This window comes from Motacilla alba, chromosome 2, assembly GCF_015832195.1.
Source record: "Motacilla alba alba isolate MOTALB_02 chromosome 2, Motacilla_alba_V1.0_pri, whole genome shotgun sequence".
Lineage (NCBI taxonomy): Eukaryota > Metazoa > Chordata > Aves > Passeriformes > Motacillidae > Motacilla > Motacilla alba.
Window position 1 is genome coordinate 51,612,560 of NC_052017.1, and position 15,312 is coordinate 51,627,871.

The 15,312-nt window shown below is 41.8% G+C and overlaps 1 protein-coding gene across 3 annotated transcripts in view; it reads right to left on the reverse strand.

The window, feature by feature from the left end:
- Positions 1-10,031: 10,031 nt before the first annotated feature.
- BLVRA (biliverdin reductase A) overlaps positions 10,032-15,312 on the reverse strand; it is a 30,242-nt gene continuing 24,961 nt past the window's right edge. For all 3 annotated transcript variants that reach the window (XM_038128495.1, XM_038128496.1, XM_038128497.1), the window contains one exon: positions 10,032-13,254. In XM_038128495.1, coding sequence (XP_037984423.1) covers positions 12,981-13,254 — 274 coding nt within the window. In that variant the 3' untranslated portion in view covers positions 10,032-12,980. The remainder of the gene's footprint in view (positions 13,255-15,312) is intronic.

The window sequence follows — 15,312 nt, forward strand, 5'->3', positions numbered from 1 at the left end:
TGTTCTGTCTGAACCTTCTTGTAAATCACAGTGAACTGCTGCACTCAGGGAGTGAAATCAATGGCAGATTTGTATTTCAAGTAATATTATAGATGTTAATTCTCCTATTTTTTCCCTTTGTTTTACGACTGTTACATATACTTGTTTTAAACAAAACAGCTTTGACATTTAGGAAAATTTTAACATCTTTTTGGACTTCTGTTTTCAGAAACAACTTTTTCACAGAAATCCACCAGAGTGCCACAGCTACATAGGAAGTTTATAGTATTTAGGTGATTATTCAGGTTTCCTGTCCTTCTACCTCCATTCCTCAGGAAAACTGTGCTCATAAAAGAACATCTCAAAAATCCTAATGTGAGCCCCCACACTGAGTCTTGCTTCAAAACTAGGGACTCCTCCCACACAAAATAATTATAGCTGAAGCTTCTTTACTTAACCCAACACAAAACCACAAGTATGAGGAACTACAGGTAATCCAGCACCACTCCTAACACATCTGACATTACAAGCCATTTGGTAGGTATGGCATAGCTCCAGCCAGCCCCAATCTACAGAGGAAATCTTTTTCCCACAGGTCCGAGAGGATTTGCTTTCTGTCCTTCCCTTCAGTGCAGCTTTGGCACAAGAATTGCTCCTTCACTACACAAATGTTAAGGGAGCACCCAAACATGTCCTGGGATCAACCTGACTGACTGAAGAGATGGCAAACCTTTCCTTCCTCTCCCAAGTTCTCTGCTGGCTGCTAGGATGGAAAGGAGTCTGTGGCAGCTGGCCCATGTTAGCCACGGGGAGGGCACAGCTGGACACAACCCATGGGGTGATGTCAAGCAGGGACAGGCCAGGAGGGAAGCACTTGGCAGATAGGGTTAGAGAGGCAGACATCTGAATGAAAGAAGTCAGCTTGATCTCAGAGAAGCAGAAGGGCAGAAAAGTTAGAAACCCTTGCTGCCACAGTCACTTAACAGAATATAAACATATGGTTAAGAGGATATTTATCTTTAGTCATGAATGAATACATAGGTCGCATCGATATCTACAAGCATGTACTGTCAGTTTCTAAAACAAGATGAGTAGTCCCCCTTCTTTCCACTTTTGCTTAGCCTGCATGACAAAGGCAGGAAACAGTCTTACATCCCTTTCCTCTGCCAAATTCTAGCTACCATTTCTCTTGATTACCATCAGAACCAGAAAGAGGCTGTGAAGCCTTTTAGGAGCCCATGCCATCCCCACATCCTGGCCACACTCACTGCTTGGCTCCTCCTCTCCTGCATCAGGTGAGCAACAGGAAAGTGGTCATACTTCAAGAAGAGCAACTCCTTCAGAAAAAGAATAATAACTGCAGCTTCCCAGTCTACAAAAAAAAAAAAAAAATTCTCTTTACATTTTCCCACTGCATAATCCTGGACCACAACTGGAGTCAAAGCCAGACACATAAACACCTCACTTGTCCAGCTCCACACTCAGCTCCTCACCTATCATAGCAATGGTCCCTGAACAGGCAATAAGTTCCATAGACTCCATGATTCACATAAGGCTGATTAATAATCTTTATTAAGAAACCCATTGCTCTTTTATATCGTAGTTCACTACAGGTGGACCTAATTGGTCCTCCAATCCAAACACCATCACCATTGGCTAATTAAGAAACCACCCTTTGGTAAATAAATCTCCATAACACATTCCACATGTTCACAATACCAGGCGCAGCAAGTTAAGATAAGAATTGTTTCTCATTCTTTTCTCTGACCTTCTCACAGACTTTTTCCAGCATGACGCCTGGGAAAGTTATCTGTTGCTCTCTGTGACCAGAGAACTACTGCCACACTTGCCAGTGCCAGATTAATTGTCATGTCCCAGTTCTGGTTTCCATCAAGATGACTTCCCTGTGGGGCTGAAGGAACCTTGAAGTAATTGTCAGTTGTGGTTAAGGGGGAATAGACCAAAGTTATGTTTCATCTGTGACAGTGCCTTTCTTTCGTACCATGCAGGACGCATTCATTTTCTCCGGATAAGTATTTCCACGTGTTGGCTGTGTGGACCTCTTGCACAGAACCTCTAAAAGCTCTACAACTTCTCTGGAAGCAGTGGAAATATTCCAAATACACCAAGACTCCAGTATCTCACTTCGGGGTTAGGGACACAGGGGAAAATATGATGGGGCTAAAATTCAGAGTTTGGGCTATGACTGAGGTGACTGTTCTGAAGAATTTTCCATCTCTTTGCATAGCTGGAAACCAACAAATTTCAGTTTGGTACTGGACACATGACAGGCTACTATCATAGAATGGTTTGAGTTGTCAGGGAACTTAAAAGATTATTGAATTTTTATGTATATTGATATCAAAAATTTTATATCAATATTGATATCTGAAAGTATCAGATATTGATATCTGAAAATTTGGATTTAATTAAGTATGGCAACCACTTCAATGTAAATAGCAGGTTTTAAATCTGTTGAATATGTACTTTTTACCTACTTTTGAAACCAGAATTGAACTGCATCAATGAAGAACCACTGACAAGAACACAAAAACCTTTTGTGTAAAACTTACATTTCACTTTTTACTTCTGGAAGATAGAATACAAGGAATGTTCATATACCTACAGTGTATGTGCTCAGATTCCCATTGATAGCATTTTATTATTTTAGATTAAATAACATTTTTATTTACTGAGCTGTCAATACTTCACTTGTGATTTGCTTTGGATGGCACTTGGGCTATTCTAATTTATAAGTGCAGTGACATAAAACTGTGTTTGTAAGCCCAGACCTAAAGAACCAAGCAATTATTTCTGCTTTTTAAACTTCCAGCCTGTTTGTTAGTTACTGCTTAGTCATTGTTTGGAGGAAACTGTACTGAAATAAATACAGTAAAATGAAAAAAGCATTCTGTGAGAAGTTAGGGCTATAGAAATCTATTTTACTAATTCAGAAAATTCTGGACCTAGTCATTTTGCCAAGAGCTTTCCCCAGTTTCAGCAACTTTATCCTAAACTTAGGTGGAAAATATGCATTGCTTTTTTTGTTGATTTTATCACATTATTTTATTTTATTTCCATAAACTACAGGCATTGCATTTTAATTGCAAATGCAATTTTATCCAAATTTAAATTCTACATCTTTGTTATGTTTGAGGTTTTTTTCAATTTAAAATCTGACTTTAGTATTATTGTATTATAGTATTGTTGTCTGTCACCCCTGAAACTCATACAATGAGCTGGCTTGAAAAAATGAAATCTCACATGGTGCTCAATCCCAGAAATGCACTTTTCAATTTTCAAATAGAGCTTTTTTTCTGTTTTCTGTTTCATTTAATAAGAATATTTCTTGACAGTCATAAAGTCTACATTGAAAGGCAAAAAACCTGTCCAGTGAGATGTTTGTTCTGCCTGACTTAAGAGTGATCTGAGAAAAAGAAGAAAAAAACCCAGATCTCTTGTAAATGAGACAAAGTGTTACTTTGCAGTTTAGAGATCTCAATCACTATTCAAACTCACTTTCCAAGTCTGCAAAAATTGGTCAGAAATTCTGCTTTCTCCCAGTCTGGAAAAAAATCCATTCTGGCGCCACGAAATGGAATTACGCTCTTGGCAGCTCTGCCCCAGACATGCTCAGGTTGGCCTTTATTCGCTGTGTGTTTATTCTGTGACAGCCAGACAAATGACATGGTTCCACTTCTGCATCCACACGCTGCCACTGAACACCTCCCTTGAATAAATCCCACTCCTTGATGCTGCTGGGACCAATTTTGTTGCACCCCCAATCAACAGATGTCCCTCCAGCTTTGCTTTTCTCTTTTCCTGTGACAGGTTAATGGCATTGCTTCTCTGAGAGGGTCTTAGAAGGAGCTCAGATAGACAAGTAGCAACTCAAGAGTGTCTCTGTTGTTTTGCATTTTGAAGAAAGTGGGTGAGATGTAGTACATTTTGATGTTGTTACAGTTTGTATTCTTTTTGCATAGTTATGGATCCCTATGTGAGGCTTTCACTATGTGAAAACTGTTTGCTTTAGTCTGGATAAACTGAACAGTCAAAAAGAAAACAGCTGCAAGACATCATTTAAAACAAATCTGTTCCCTGACATGAATAGCCAAAAGCAGACAGGCAGATTAAACTGTGATTATTTAATGCATTAAGAATCAGTGGGATATGTTCACAGGACTGAGTCTGAGTTGTTGCTATATCTTAGTTTGTGTCCTGAATTTCCAAGAGATCAGAGCTGCATTAATAGCAAGATATTACACTGCCAGTAATAGCTACCTGACTATGATTTACTGCAGTTTTCTGCCTAATAAACAAGCCTGAACATACTCAGGGACCAGAGCATTGCGAGTGACATCTTCTTATAAGCTGTTGCAAACTGAATATGAATGCAGAAAAAAATCCTTTCAGCTGCATATGCAGAGGATAGATGAACCTCGTAAAGTATCTTACTGAGGTGACTAAGAGTAGAGGTAAAAATTCCCCTACCCTTTCTTTATTGGAATTATTTAGTTTTCACTTTTATATCCTTTTCCTACACATCTGTATTGCAGCAACTCATCACTCTCCAGAACCACCAGTTTCACCTTTGTACTGGGGCTGGCAACTTGAACCTGTACAAAATACTCATGAAGAGAGAAAGAGGTCTACATACAGTGGAGTAACAAAATGGTGAGGTTTACATTCACTACTTTGTCATATTTGTGATGCTACAGATCAAATTCCAGTGCTTCCCCAAGGGATCTGGTAGAATGCAGGACTTTCCTGAGGCAGCAGCACGGCTGTCCAGACCCATGCAGCCAGTCAAGGCATCGCTGCTTCCTTCAGAAAGTGACATTAGCAGAGCTATGAGAAAGAGAAGGTACAAACACTGCTGTTCAAAGGGTGATAAGCAGTGAAACTGACTGTGACCAGCCCAATCCTATACTGTGTCCAGAGCTTCATCCCATGTGGAAATTTTTAAGTTCTCCACTCCAGGATTTCCAAAGCCACAGGATAAGCCCTTACTACTGCAGATCACACAATAGGAACTTAGCAGGCAGAAAAAGAGAGCACAGTGTCCAGGTGAAACCCTGCTCCTGGGTGGGTTTCCTCCATCACTCTCCTTGCTCTCACAGTGGGGCACAGCTCTCACATGGAGCACCAAAAGGCAGGCGTGAGGCTGGACCTCACTTTGTGCCGCTCTCCTGTCTCACCTCCTTTCCAAAACCCAGATGATGCTGAGGGCTGGCAAGAAGGAGCCTTTTGAAACAGATGCTGAAAGGAATATGACTCTTTACTACATTTCAAAAGAAAGCAAAATATATTTGAGGAAGGTGTTTACAAGGTAAGAGACAAAAGGAGCCTTCCTCTGCCAAGTTTCCCTTTGTGACTGGTGTCAACCACCGTCACGGTCACTTGGCCCGCTTCTGGTGGGACATCAGGGGGAAGATCAAGAGCTTGGAATGTGAGTCTGCACAGCTGAGTCTACCTTTCTACCTTGTTGAGAGGGTATTGGTGAAGTGGTGACTGAGAGTGACTGCTCAGCCTTCTCTGTCCTCCCTCCACAATAGGCTCCATCCCTCCCACTGTCGGCCAGATTTTGGGTGGAGAATTTCTGCTGCCTGTTCCTTTCTTTACAGCCCTCTGTTGATCCTCTTGCTAAGCACCTCAGGGCCACACCTTCAAATATTGGAAAAGGGCAAATACTGCAGCACTACAGCACACCTGGAGAACCTTAACAGGTAAAGCAGCAGAAGATTGAAACACCACAGTTGCATAGAGGCAGCTTGGCAGGGACAAGCAGTGGGTGCATGGTGGTCCTGCCCAAATAAACATGAGCCAAGTGGCACCCTAAAATACCACAGCTACAGGGCTGAATTTCTGAGAGCACTGAATTTCTGAGAGCATCCTGCAAAAGGATTTGGAAGCAACAAAAATAAGGCAAAGAATGAGGAAAAAAAAAAAAGGTTTAGTCCACTTCTTGAGCTATACAAAGCCCATTATTTTCACTTTGATGAGTGAAATCAAGGACATTCCAAAATGATTCATGAGCATGTAACCTGGCTACAGCTGAAAATGACTGTGCCTTGGCAGGCTGGGATGACAGACTGAAAGATGAGCTCCTAATAAAATCAAGCTCAAAAGAAAATGTAGAGAAAGCTCTAATGGCTGATAATTTAATACAGAGAAACAAGATATAAACAGCACACAGGAGTGCTCTCGTGTGCAGTTATGACCTACATGGTCATGTAATAAAACAGGTATCTGTAATAAAGCAGATATGAGCAACAGTCTCATGAGCCCAGAGGGGTGAGGGTACAACAGCAGGGTGTGCTATTACAAGGGAAGCAAACATTAGAACACAGCAGGTTTGCAGCAGAGGTGGATTGCACTGTGCAAAGCAAAAAGCAAGCCTGGTGAGAGGTAAGGAGTGCACAAAGACCCACAGATAAACCCATCCTGCCTGAGTTCAATGCAGCTGGACTAGCAGGCAAGATCAAGTCATACAGGTAGGAACAGGAACATAGATTGGATTTTACCACAGATCAAAATAAGATAGAGATGATGATAAGTCATTTGTAACTCTCCATCTTAACAGTTCTTAAAGAAATTTCTATAACGTTTGAAGTCTGGAGACAAATAGGTTTCAGCATAGTAAAAGGTCTAAACATGAATGCTGTCTAATGTGAACAAAATTAGCAATTAAAACAGTCCCCATATGCAAAAATGCAATATTAATGACAGGATAATGTCAGCATCCAGGCCTTTTCTATAATAAATGTGTATTTTGTTTCACTACTAGAAAGAAAAGGCTTAAAACTACTGAACTCAGTAACAAATCCACCAGTGGTGGAATTCATAAAACGAAAACTCACATCAGAGGGAACTGAGAGAAGGGATACTGATTAATTAAAAAACTCACCAAGTTTTTGCAAAGCCATGTTATCTACAAGTACTGCTTATAATAAGGGCCAGAATAAAGGAGAAATGACAACTTACAAGGGAATTGCATCATTTCTAAAAGGTGGAGGAGCTCTTGACGTAGGTGAGAGGAAGAGAGAGGCAACAGATATAAACAGCCCCTTGAAGTGTCACACACAAGGAGGATACTGCTGCCTACTCAGACTGGGACACCAGCAATAAATCCTGGCATCAAATAAAAAAACCTAAATGCTGCCAGAGCACTTCTTCTCAAATTATTGGAAGAGACTATTTTAATTAGAACTATATTTGAATTGCAGACAACATTTAAATTATGTAAGAAAAAAGAGCTAATGGTTCAGTCACTGCTTTCTACTAATACAGAGCTTTATCCTATCTGTTTCGGTGGTGTTTTAGAACTCCCAAAAGACAGAATAGTCACAAAGGGACACTATTTCAGACAATATTATTGTTTTTGTTATTATTATCATTATTGTTGTTGTTGTTACTGTTATTATCACTGCTATTATTATTGTTAATCTGTCAAGCTTGTCTTGACTTTCTGCTAATGATTAACTTAGCATTTTAAAATTATTTTTACTTATTTGTTACTCAAATAACACCATGCACAGAACATCAAAAAGCCCTAATTTGTTAATTACTTATTCACTGTCTTGAGGCAATCTAGCTGTTTTAGAGATATGTTACTGGATTCTTTGCAAGTTGACTTCTATCAGGAAAAAGGAATGACTCGCTGGAGGTCAGGCAGGATGGCACAATCCACCAGGTGTGGTAAATAGGAACTCCAGAGGGCAGGTTGTAACAGCAGCAGCAGCTAAATCAGAAAGTCAACTCACACACAACATGATCTAAGATTCCCTGAGTAAGAAGTTTTAGAGAAGTTTTTTGAAGTAGTAACCTAGACAAAGTGATTTTTATTAGATCGGGACACATTTATTTTTACAAGTTCTAGCATGCATTTCTGCAGGCCACTATTCAGAGCTTCTGATCGTGGTAATTATATATAAATTCTTAGTTTGAAATTTCTCTGTTTATTGACCTGCATGCAGCTGGGCTCCAGCAAGGTGTGTTTATTGCCAAGATGTGGAAGACAAGCACTAAACCTGGGGCTTTGTAACTGGTAACACCACAATGGCCCCGACAGCTTTGTTGCCATCACAATGCAGCAGCCCTGTCACTTATGTCATGTTGAAGGGTGAGAGAAAAGCTGTCTGTTTTAATCAGGTTGGGTCAGCAAGAAAGCAGAAAGCACAGGCTGGAAGCTGCGTTTCAGTTCCCTTTGCAGCACAAAAGGTAAGTGTAAACTGGAGGAAGTTACTGTTGATGCTGCTAAGGCCAGGAGCCGAAGGGGCGCTTCAGGCTGCGCTGTGGGTGTGCTTCCCTGGCCTGATGAGTTAGCCCAGTGCTCCACTTGGGCCACCCAGCTCTGCTGAGAAGCTGTGCACATCTGGTCAGATGAAATTACATTGCAAGCCAGCCCTTGAGGTAGCTCAGCCAGAGCTGCTCCAGTGTTTTGTATTGAACCAAACTGTACTGCATGGACATCTGTCTTCTCATCTCAGGGCTTGGTTCTTCTGGATTAGGGATGAAGTCTGCTACTGATAATACCTCTGCTACATCCCTTCTTTAAACAAAAGTTCTGATGGATTTCCCAACAGAGTCCTGTAACCTTATTTAATTCAGCCTCTACAAATAGCAGCTTACAGCACTTAAGGCTAACCAAATCTCTCTCTATCTCTGTCAAAAACTGGAGTTATTATTTTACTGGAGATCCTTAGCTTCCTGGTGTTGTGTTTTATTACTGTTGCACAGAGCACATCACATGCCTCAGGGAGCAGTAAGTGCTACTGCATGAATTACATCAGCCCAGAGTGCTGCCAGTGCTCGTTTCCCTTTGGTGCATCACTCACTGGCAAACTGTGAGGATGTCCAAGGCCCTGGATCATACTGCCTACCTGAAGGAATCAAACATCTTGAATGACAGTTGAAAATAGATGTACAGTTTGGTCTTTACCACCATGACCCCTCTGCAAACTGCTGGAGGAGCTGCAATCCCAACTCAGCCCTGCAGTTTTACTCAAGATGCCGTTCTGAATGTGCTATTCTTTTTAAAAAGCTGATTTTGACACAGTAGGACCATTTGAAAAGCAGCCCCAGTCTGCACAGCTGCCATCCCTTGCCTTCCCCCTTCCTTGTCTCTCTGATCTGCTTGGGGGAATGTTCCAATGACATCCTCCTGATAAATAATCCCAGCTTAAGCAGCTCCTGTGGGGTCCCCTGGTACTCCTTGCCTTCCCCCTGATCCCACTTGCCATGTTCTCGTACTGTTCCTGATAACCCTAAGTAATCACAAAGATAAGTTAGACCCTGTTCCCAGGACCCACAGAAAAAGCTCTCAGGTTGATCCCAGAATGATACTCATCTCTCTATCTCAGCCAGAACTTCTTGCACAGCTTTCCAGCTCCTCATACCAATATCTAGCTTCTTTGCTTTTTGGAAATTTTCCATTCCCATGACCTCTAGCCCTCTGAGAAGGGCTTTGGATCAAACCACTTTTTCCAGGTTTCAGCTAGCTTGCTGCAGTTAGTGATTCCACACCTCTCATTTGCCAATCTCCAGCCTCTGTCAGGAAAAAGGAACCTCTCTCCTCCATGTGGGAGCATTGTGCATCATAGCACGTTCCAGGAAAACTCACAGCATCAGGCAGTTAACAAGGCTCCTGCAAAGGAATTCCTAGAGTATTCCAGAGGAGTAGGGTGATTTCCAGCAGAATGAGTAGAAAATCAGCTACATCTAAAGAATGGAATATAGTAACTGCTTATGTCACATCTTATACTTGCTTTTCCATATCTCTGTATCTCTAAAACTGCCTGGGTTCAGGAATTTTGTGGGAGAGCTCATGAGGTGAGGTAAGGTCACAAATCCTACCACACCTGTATTCAGAACTTTGAAAAAGAAGGAGGAGGTAGGTAGCTGAGGTCTTTAGGATATTATCACAGCCTGTACACCCTGGCAGGATTTCACAGGCCTTGAGGAATGAAAAGGGGAAAAAAAACAGTTGCTACAGAGCCACTTTCAGCACAAGCAATGGGAACTGCTAATGAAGGACAAAGGGAACAAAAAAGAATGATCACGAGCTCCAGTATTTTATTGGTGAGTTTAACATCTGGTTAAACAATACATACATTTTGAACTAGACATCCAGTAGCTCCCATATAGAAACAACCATGGTACCTTGGCAAATTCACAGGGCAGAAGGAAAAGCCATTTAAATGATGCAGGCTCCCAGGAGCAGGACAGACAGTAGTAGGTAAGCAGGTCAGCTGGAAGGAATGGGAGGGGAATGAAGGAGAGTGTGGGATATCCAAGCTCCAGGCATCTGCCTTCCCTAGCTCAAATTAACCAGCTAATTTCCCCAGGTGCTCTCTATAGAAGCAAGCTTCTCCAGAGGACAATTCACTGCACAATATCGTACTGCTGCTCTACACAGCTCCCGTGAATTTGTTTCCTAGGGAAATACTGCTCTCACCAGCAATTGCAGAGCAGGCTCAGGGAGATGTGCTGACTAATTCTGATGCCTAGAGATGTGTAAATCTCCTTTCCCTTTTCCCTCTCTCTCCAACTACCCATTATGAGTTAGCATGTAAACAAGTGGCATTCACCCCATATTCACAGATCAGGAGCTCGTCATGGAACAGGAACTTTCACTGGCTGTCATACCTAGCAGACACACACAGAAGATTCTGATTCATTCTAATCCCAGATGGACTGCTTGTGTTTTGCCAAAAATCCACTTTTCTCCCTCACAGAACATCAGATCTGTCCATGCCATATCCAACACAGTAGCACAGAAGTCCCTGTGAATGCTCAGTAAAGTATCCATTCGGGTGGACAAGCACAGCATCTCCCTGCAGAAATCTGCTGCCAACTCACATGGGTCTCAATCCACTGAAGGCAACATGAGAATTTTCACTGATTTTAACAGATAGATTTAAACAAATGTCACATACAGAATTCATTCACACATCAAGCTCCAGTCATTGCTAAAATCTGACTGATTTGGGAGAAAATTGTCCAGATTTTTCTTTCTTGTTTCCAGCAGACGAAATTGTATCCAACTCCTGAATGAACATTTACCCAAAGGAAGTCTTTTAATTGTCAATATTGACTGGCTGCAATTACATATACATTCGCAACATATATGTCCCCTTATTAACAAAATTGCCCAAATGATAAAATAGAAAAAGAAATACTATTTTGGTTTGAAAGAACAATTACACAGACTGAAGTTGGCCTCTATATTAATACAGCACCAGCAGATGCTGTAATTAGAAAGTAAAAGGCAACCAGAGGGATTGTTAATAGCATTGTGCAGTGCTTAGGCTTCTAAAACTAAAACGCCTCTTTAGGGAAGTGATAATGTTTTCAAATGTGATCCTGTGACTACAGTAAAAATGCTAAAGACCCATTCCCACAGGTGTCATATGCTATAACCTGGGCTGGTTTTGGCTGGGGTAGAGCTAATTTGATTCAGAGTAGCTAATGTGGGGCAGTGATTTGGATTTTGCTGGAAACAGTGTTGATGACACAGGGATGTTTTAGTTATTGCTAAGCTGTGTTTGCACAACCTCAAGGCCTTTCCTGCTTCTCACCCCATCCTACCAACAAGTAGGCTGGGGGTGCACAAGAATTGGGAGTGGACACGGCCGGGACAGCTGACTACAAAGCAATATTCCAGACCATATGGCATATAAAGCTGGGGAAGGAGAGTAAAGGGGGGGACATTCAGAGTGATGGTGCTTGTTTTCCCAAGTAGCTGTGGTGTGTGATGTAGCCCTGATTTCCTGGGAGTGGCTGAGCACTTGCCTGCCCATCGGAAGCACTGAATGAATTCCCTGTTTTGCTCTGCTTGCACATCCAGCTTTTGCTTTATCTGTTAAACTGTCATTATCTCAACCCACCTTTTTTTCCCCCCTCACTATTACCTTTCTGATTCTCTCCCCATCCCACTGAGGTACAATAAGCAAGCAGCTGCCTGGTGCTTAGTTGCCAGCTGGGGCTGAACCACGACATAAACACACAGCAAACTGCTGTTTTCTACAATGCTATTCTAAATTTATCACTATTCCTAATGAATTTCTCTGTTTCCAGGAGTGCATTAGTGATTTTCTTTTCTTAAATGCAAGACGTTTATTATTTTTTGCTATGATCCACTCCCATGCTGAATTAGACCACAAATGAAGGAGAATAATATGCTGCTTCCAGTACAAAATCAAAAATATTTAGGTTCAGTAGAGAGCAGGCAGGCAATGCATTAGTTCAATGCATGTTTCTCATCTCTGCTGGGAAAAGATTTCTACGTTGGCACAAGGCACCAGAGAAACTGAATGAAATCAACATCTCTCTATCAAGAGACAAGATTCTTCTTCTATTCTGGTTTGATGCCAATACAGATTTAACTTGACCATAGTTGACCTCTAGTGAGAAAACCAGCCACCCCCAAAAAACCCACAAACCACCCTCCCCCCCTCCCAGTACCTAACAGGCAAGACTACTATTTAGAGCAAACACACAGAACTGTTCAGGGCAATTGGAAGAAAAGGTCACAACTGTGGTGGCACAAGTTCTGTATTTCAAGTAAAGAGGTGGAAAACTGAACTGGAACTTCATTCTCAAAAATAGTACATGAATACTATTGAGACACGTTCATTTCCAGACATATCTGGAATGGGGGGATGGACCTGGGAGAGAGAATTATATATAGTATTTACAGTCCTGCAGGATCTACTGTCAGGGATATTCCCAGCTGAATCACAGGAAAGCTTGCTGTTGCTAGGTTCCTAACTACCTGAAAGGACAGGGATGCATCAGAGCAGGGGAATTGCTTTGGTCTGGTGCAAACCAGAAGGCACAGGGTATAGCCCAGACTCTCCCAGAACACTTGGAGAGCCCAGGAATCACAAGTAGTCAAAAAGAAGGTAATGAAACAGAAATAGCAACTGCTTGATGGCAACAGTGAGTTCCAGCCCTACAGCTTTTCTGTCTGCCGTGTTCTTCCTTCCCTAAGAGCAGTCTCAGGAATAGATTTTCTCTGGCTCTTCACAGTACTGTTGGATCACCTCGGCAAGGTCAAGACACCGCAAAATTCGCCATTTCTCAGCAGCCAGTTCCTCCTTGGAGACCTGGCCCAGCAGTTTCTTGGCAAAGAGGTTCTGATCCTGCATGAAAAGGCCCACGGAAGACCTTGGGGCTTCAGGGAAGTTCTCCAGGCAACCACTTGTGAAACAGAAGTTGATTTTCTTTTCACGTCTCATCCCTGGTCCTCTTTCTTCAATCCAAGTCAAGGGTCTAGTGCGAAGGAGCAGAGAAAAAGTACTAATTAAGAAATTGAATCAACAATTTGTTTGAATCTAAATCAACAATTTGAATCTAATTTGTTTTGGTTGTTTTCTCAATATTTGCAGAAAACGCTCTGGTAAGTGCACCATTTTTCAATATCAATTACTGCATATTTAGGCAATGTGTCCTGACCAACATGCCTTGTGGTTATAGAGCTCAACAGCAGGTAATAGTCTTAACTCTGCCACTGTTTCATGCCATGACTTTCAGCACACCATCTAAGCTCTGTCCAGCTTTGTTCTCCCCATGCACAAAGTGAAGCAAGCAACATCAAGCCACATCATAAGGAAGAGGGAAGTTTTTGGGCTGTTTGTTTGTGAACTTGGATGAAAAGTGTAGTTAAATGTCGAAAAATTTTGTACATAATTCAGTCACAGCTAAACTCAAAAGGCCCTCAATGTCTAGTTATTCCTCCAGCAAGAACAGATTTAAGTCACACAGGTACATAATGATGGCCCAGGTGCTACTACGCGAGCTGGACCACAGTCAACAAATTCACTGACACAGACACAAGTGTCCATACTTTCTAATCTTTTAATATATTTCATTCTCATCACTGGGAGCACTGTGCTGATCCTAAAAATTTTACCTACACAGACTCTCAAGCAGACCTTTCTTAATCAGAGCAGAGTTCATGACAGCCCAGTCTCCAAACCAAGCCTGGTGGTATTGGCTATTGACTTGCATAGCTCACACCTTCCTTCCCAACTTCCCATCTTGGCTGAGGGGAAAGGAGCCATGGGACATGCTGTGCCACTTCAGGGGTCTTAACAGACTCCTTGACCCAACACTGAAACACCTTTGAGGAATGGCCCTCAACATCAGCCACAGCCACAATGCTCCCTTCCTGGTCTTTTGTCAACTGCTTGAACCGTACCATTGCCTTTCTGCAGCTCATTCATCAGCACTCACTACTGCCTGTGTTTAGAGGATGCACATTATTTTTCTTACTTGGTTATTGATGGCCCTTCCACAGTCCTTTATGGCCTACTTTAGTCTGCCACTCACAAATTATGAAGGCATCAATAGCCTGGAAGAATAAATTCTGTCTCCAAGTACTGCCCAATAAATCTTCAGTATCATTAGATCTGGAAACAAAGTCCTTGTCAATCTGCCCTGAACACACTCTGCAGAGTGCTCAGCTTAATGCTTCTGCACCTCTCATCTTTTACATTACGGGGGGCGTATTGCTCAGTGTTTTCTATGTTCCCATCCTGCTTCCCTGAGGTAAAGGCTGTTGATCTGGGTCAGAGGCAGGCTGCTGAGCAAGCTGGGCTTTGCTCTGACTTGACAGAGCCGGTTTTATATTCCTATGATAGTAAAGAGTCACTGAGGGTTCAGGCCACTGTTACTCAAAGCTGCTTTATCTCAGGTGGGTAGGCATGAAGAAACCACTGGGCAGGCACAGGCAAAGATTTCCATCACGTAATAGCAAGGAGCTCTTGATATGATCCAAAACAGGCCCTGTCGGTGCAGGATCACCTCCCTGGGGTGATCTAGAGCAGATGCACACCAGTGATCAGGCTCAAGTGTATGCCTTCTGCTCTAGCTTGGGAAGCCACTGAACCAGAAGCACAAACATGCAGAGCGGGCAGAATTTATTCAAAGTGATTAGAATGACTGATTTAGACCAGTGAGGATGAAAATGTTGAATTTACTAATAGATTTATCTTCTTCGGCAATTGGATTTTTAGTCATATTCCCAAAGAGAGATTGATTCTACTCGATTGGTAAGCAAAATGTATTCATTTTTAATTAACAACAAGTTCTACTCTGAAATAAGCCTCTTGTTTTGCTATAAAGATAAGTATGTTGCAAGCCCACACATTATTTAAGCAATTTTGTAGCTTAAGAAACAGATTTGTATTTTATGTCAGAAAATTGTGAAGGGCTGCAGCTTTTTTCATAGACAATTTACCCACTTTCATTAAAGATTTGTATCAAAGTATTATCTAGCTACAGATACATTTAGTTATTTTAAAGTGTTAGTAGTGTTACTTACATGCA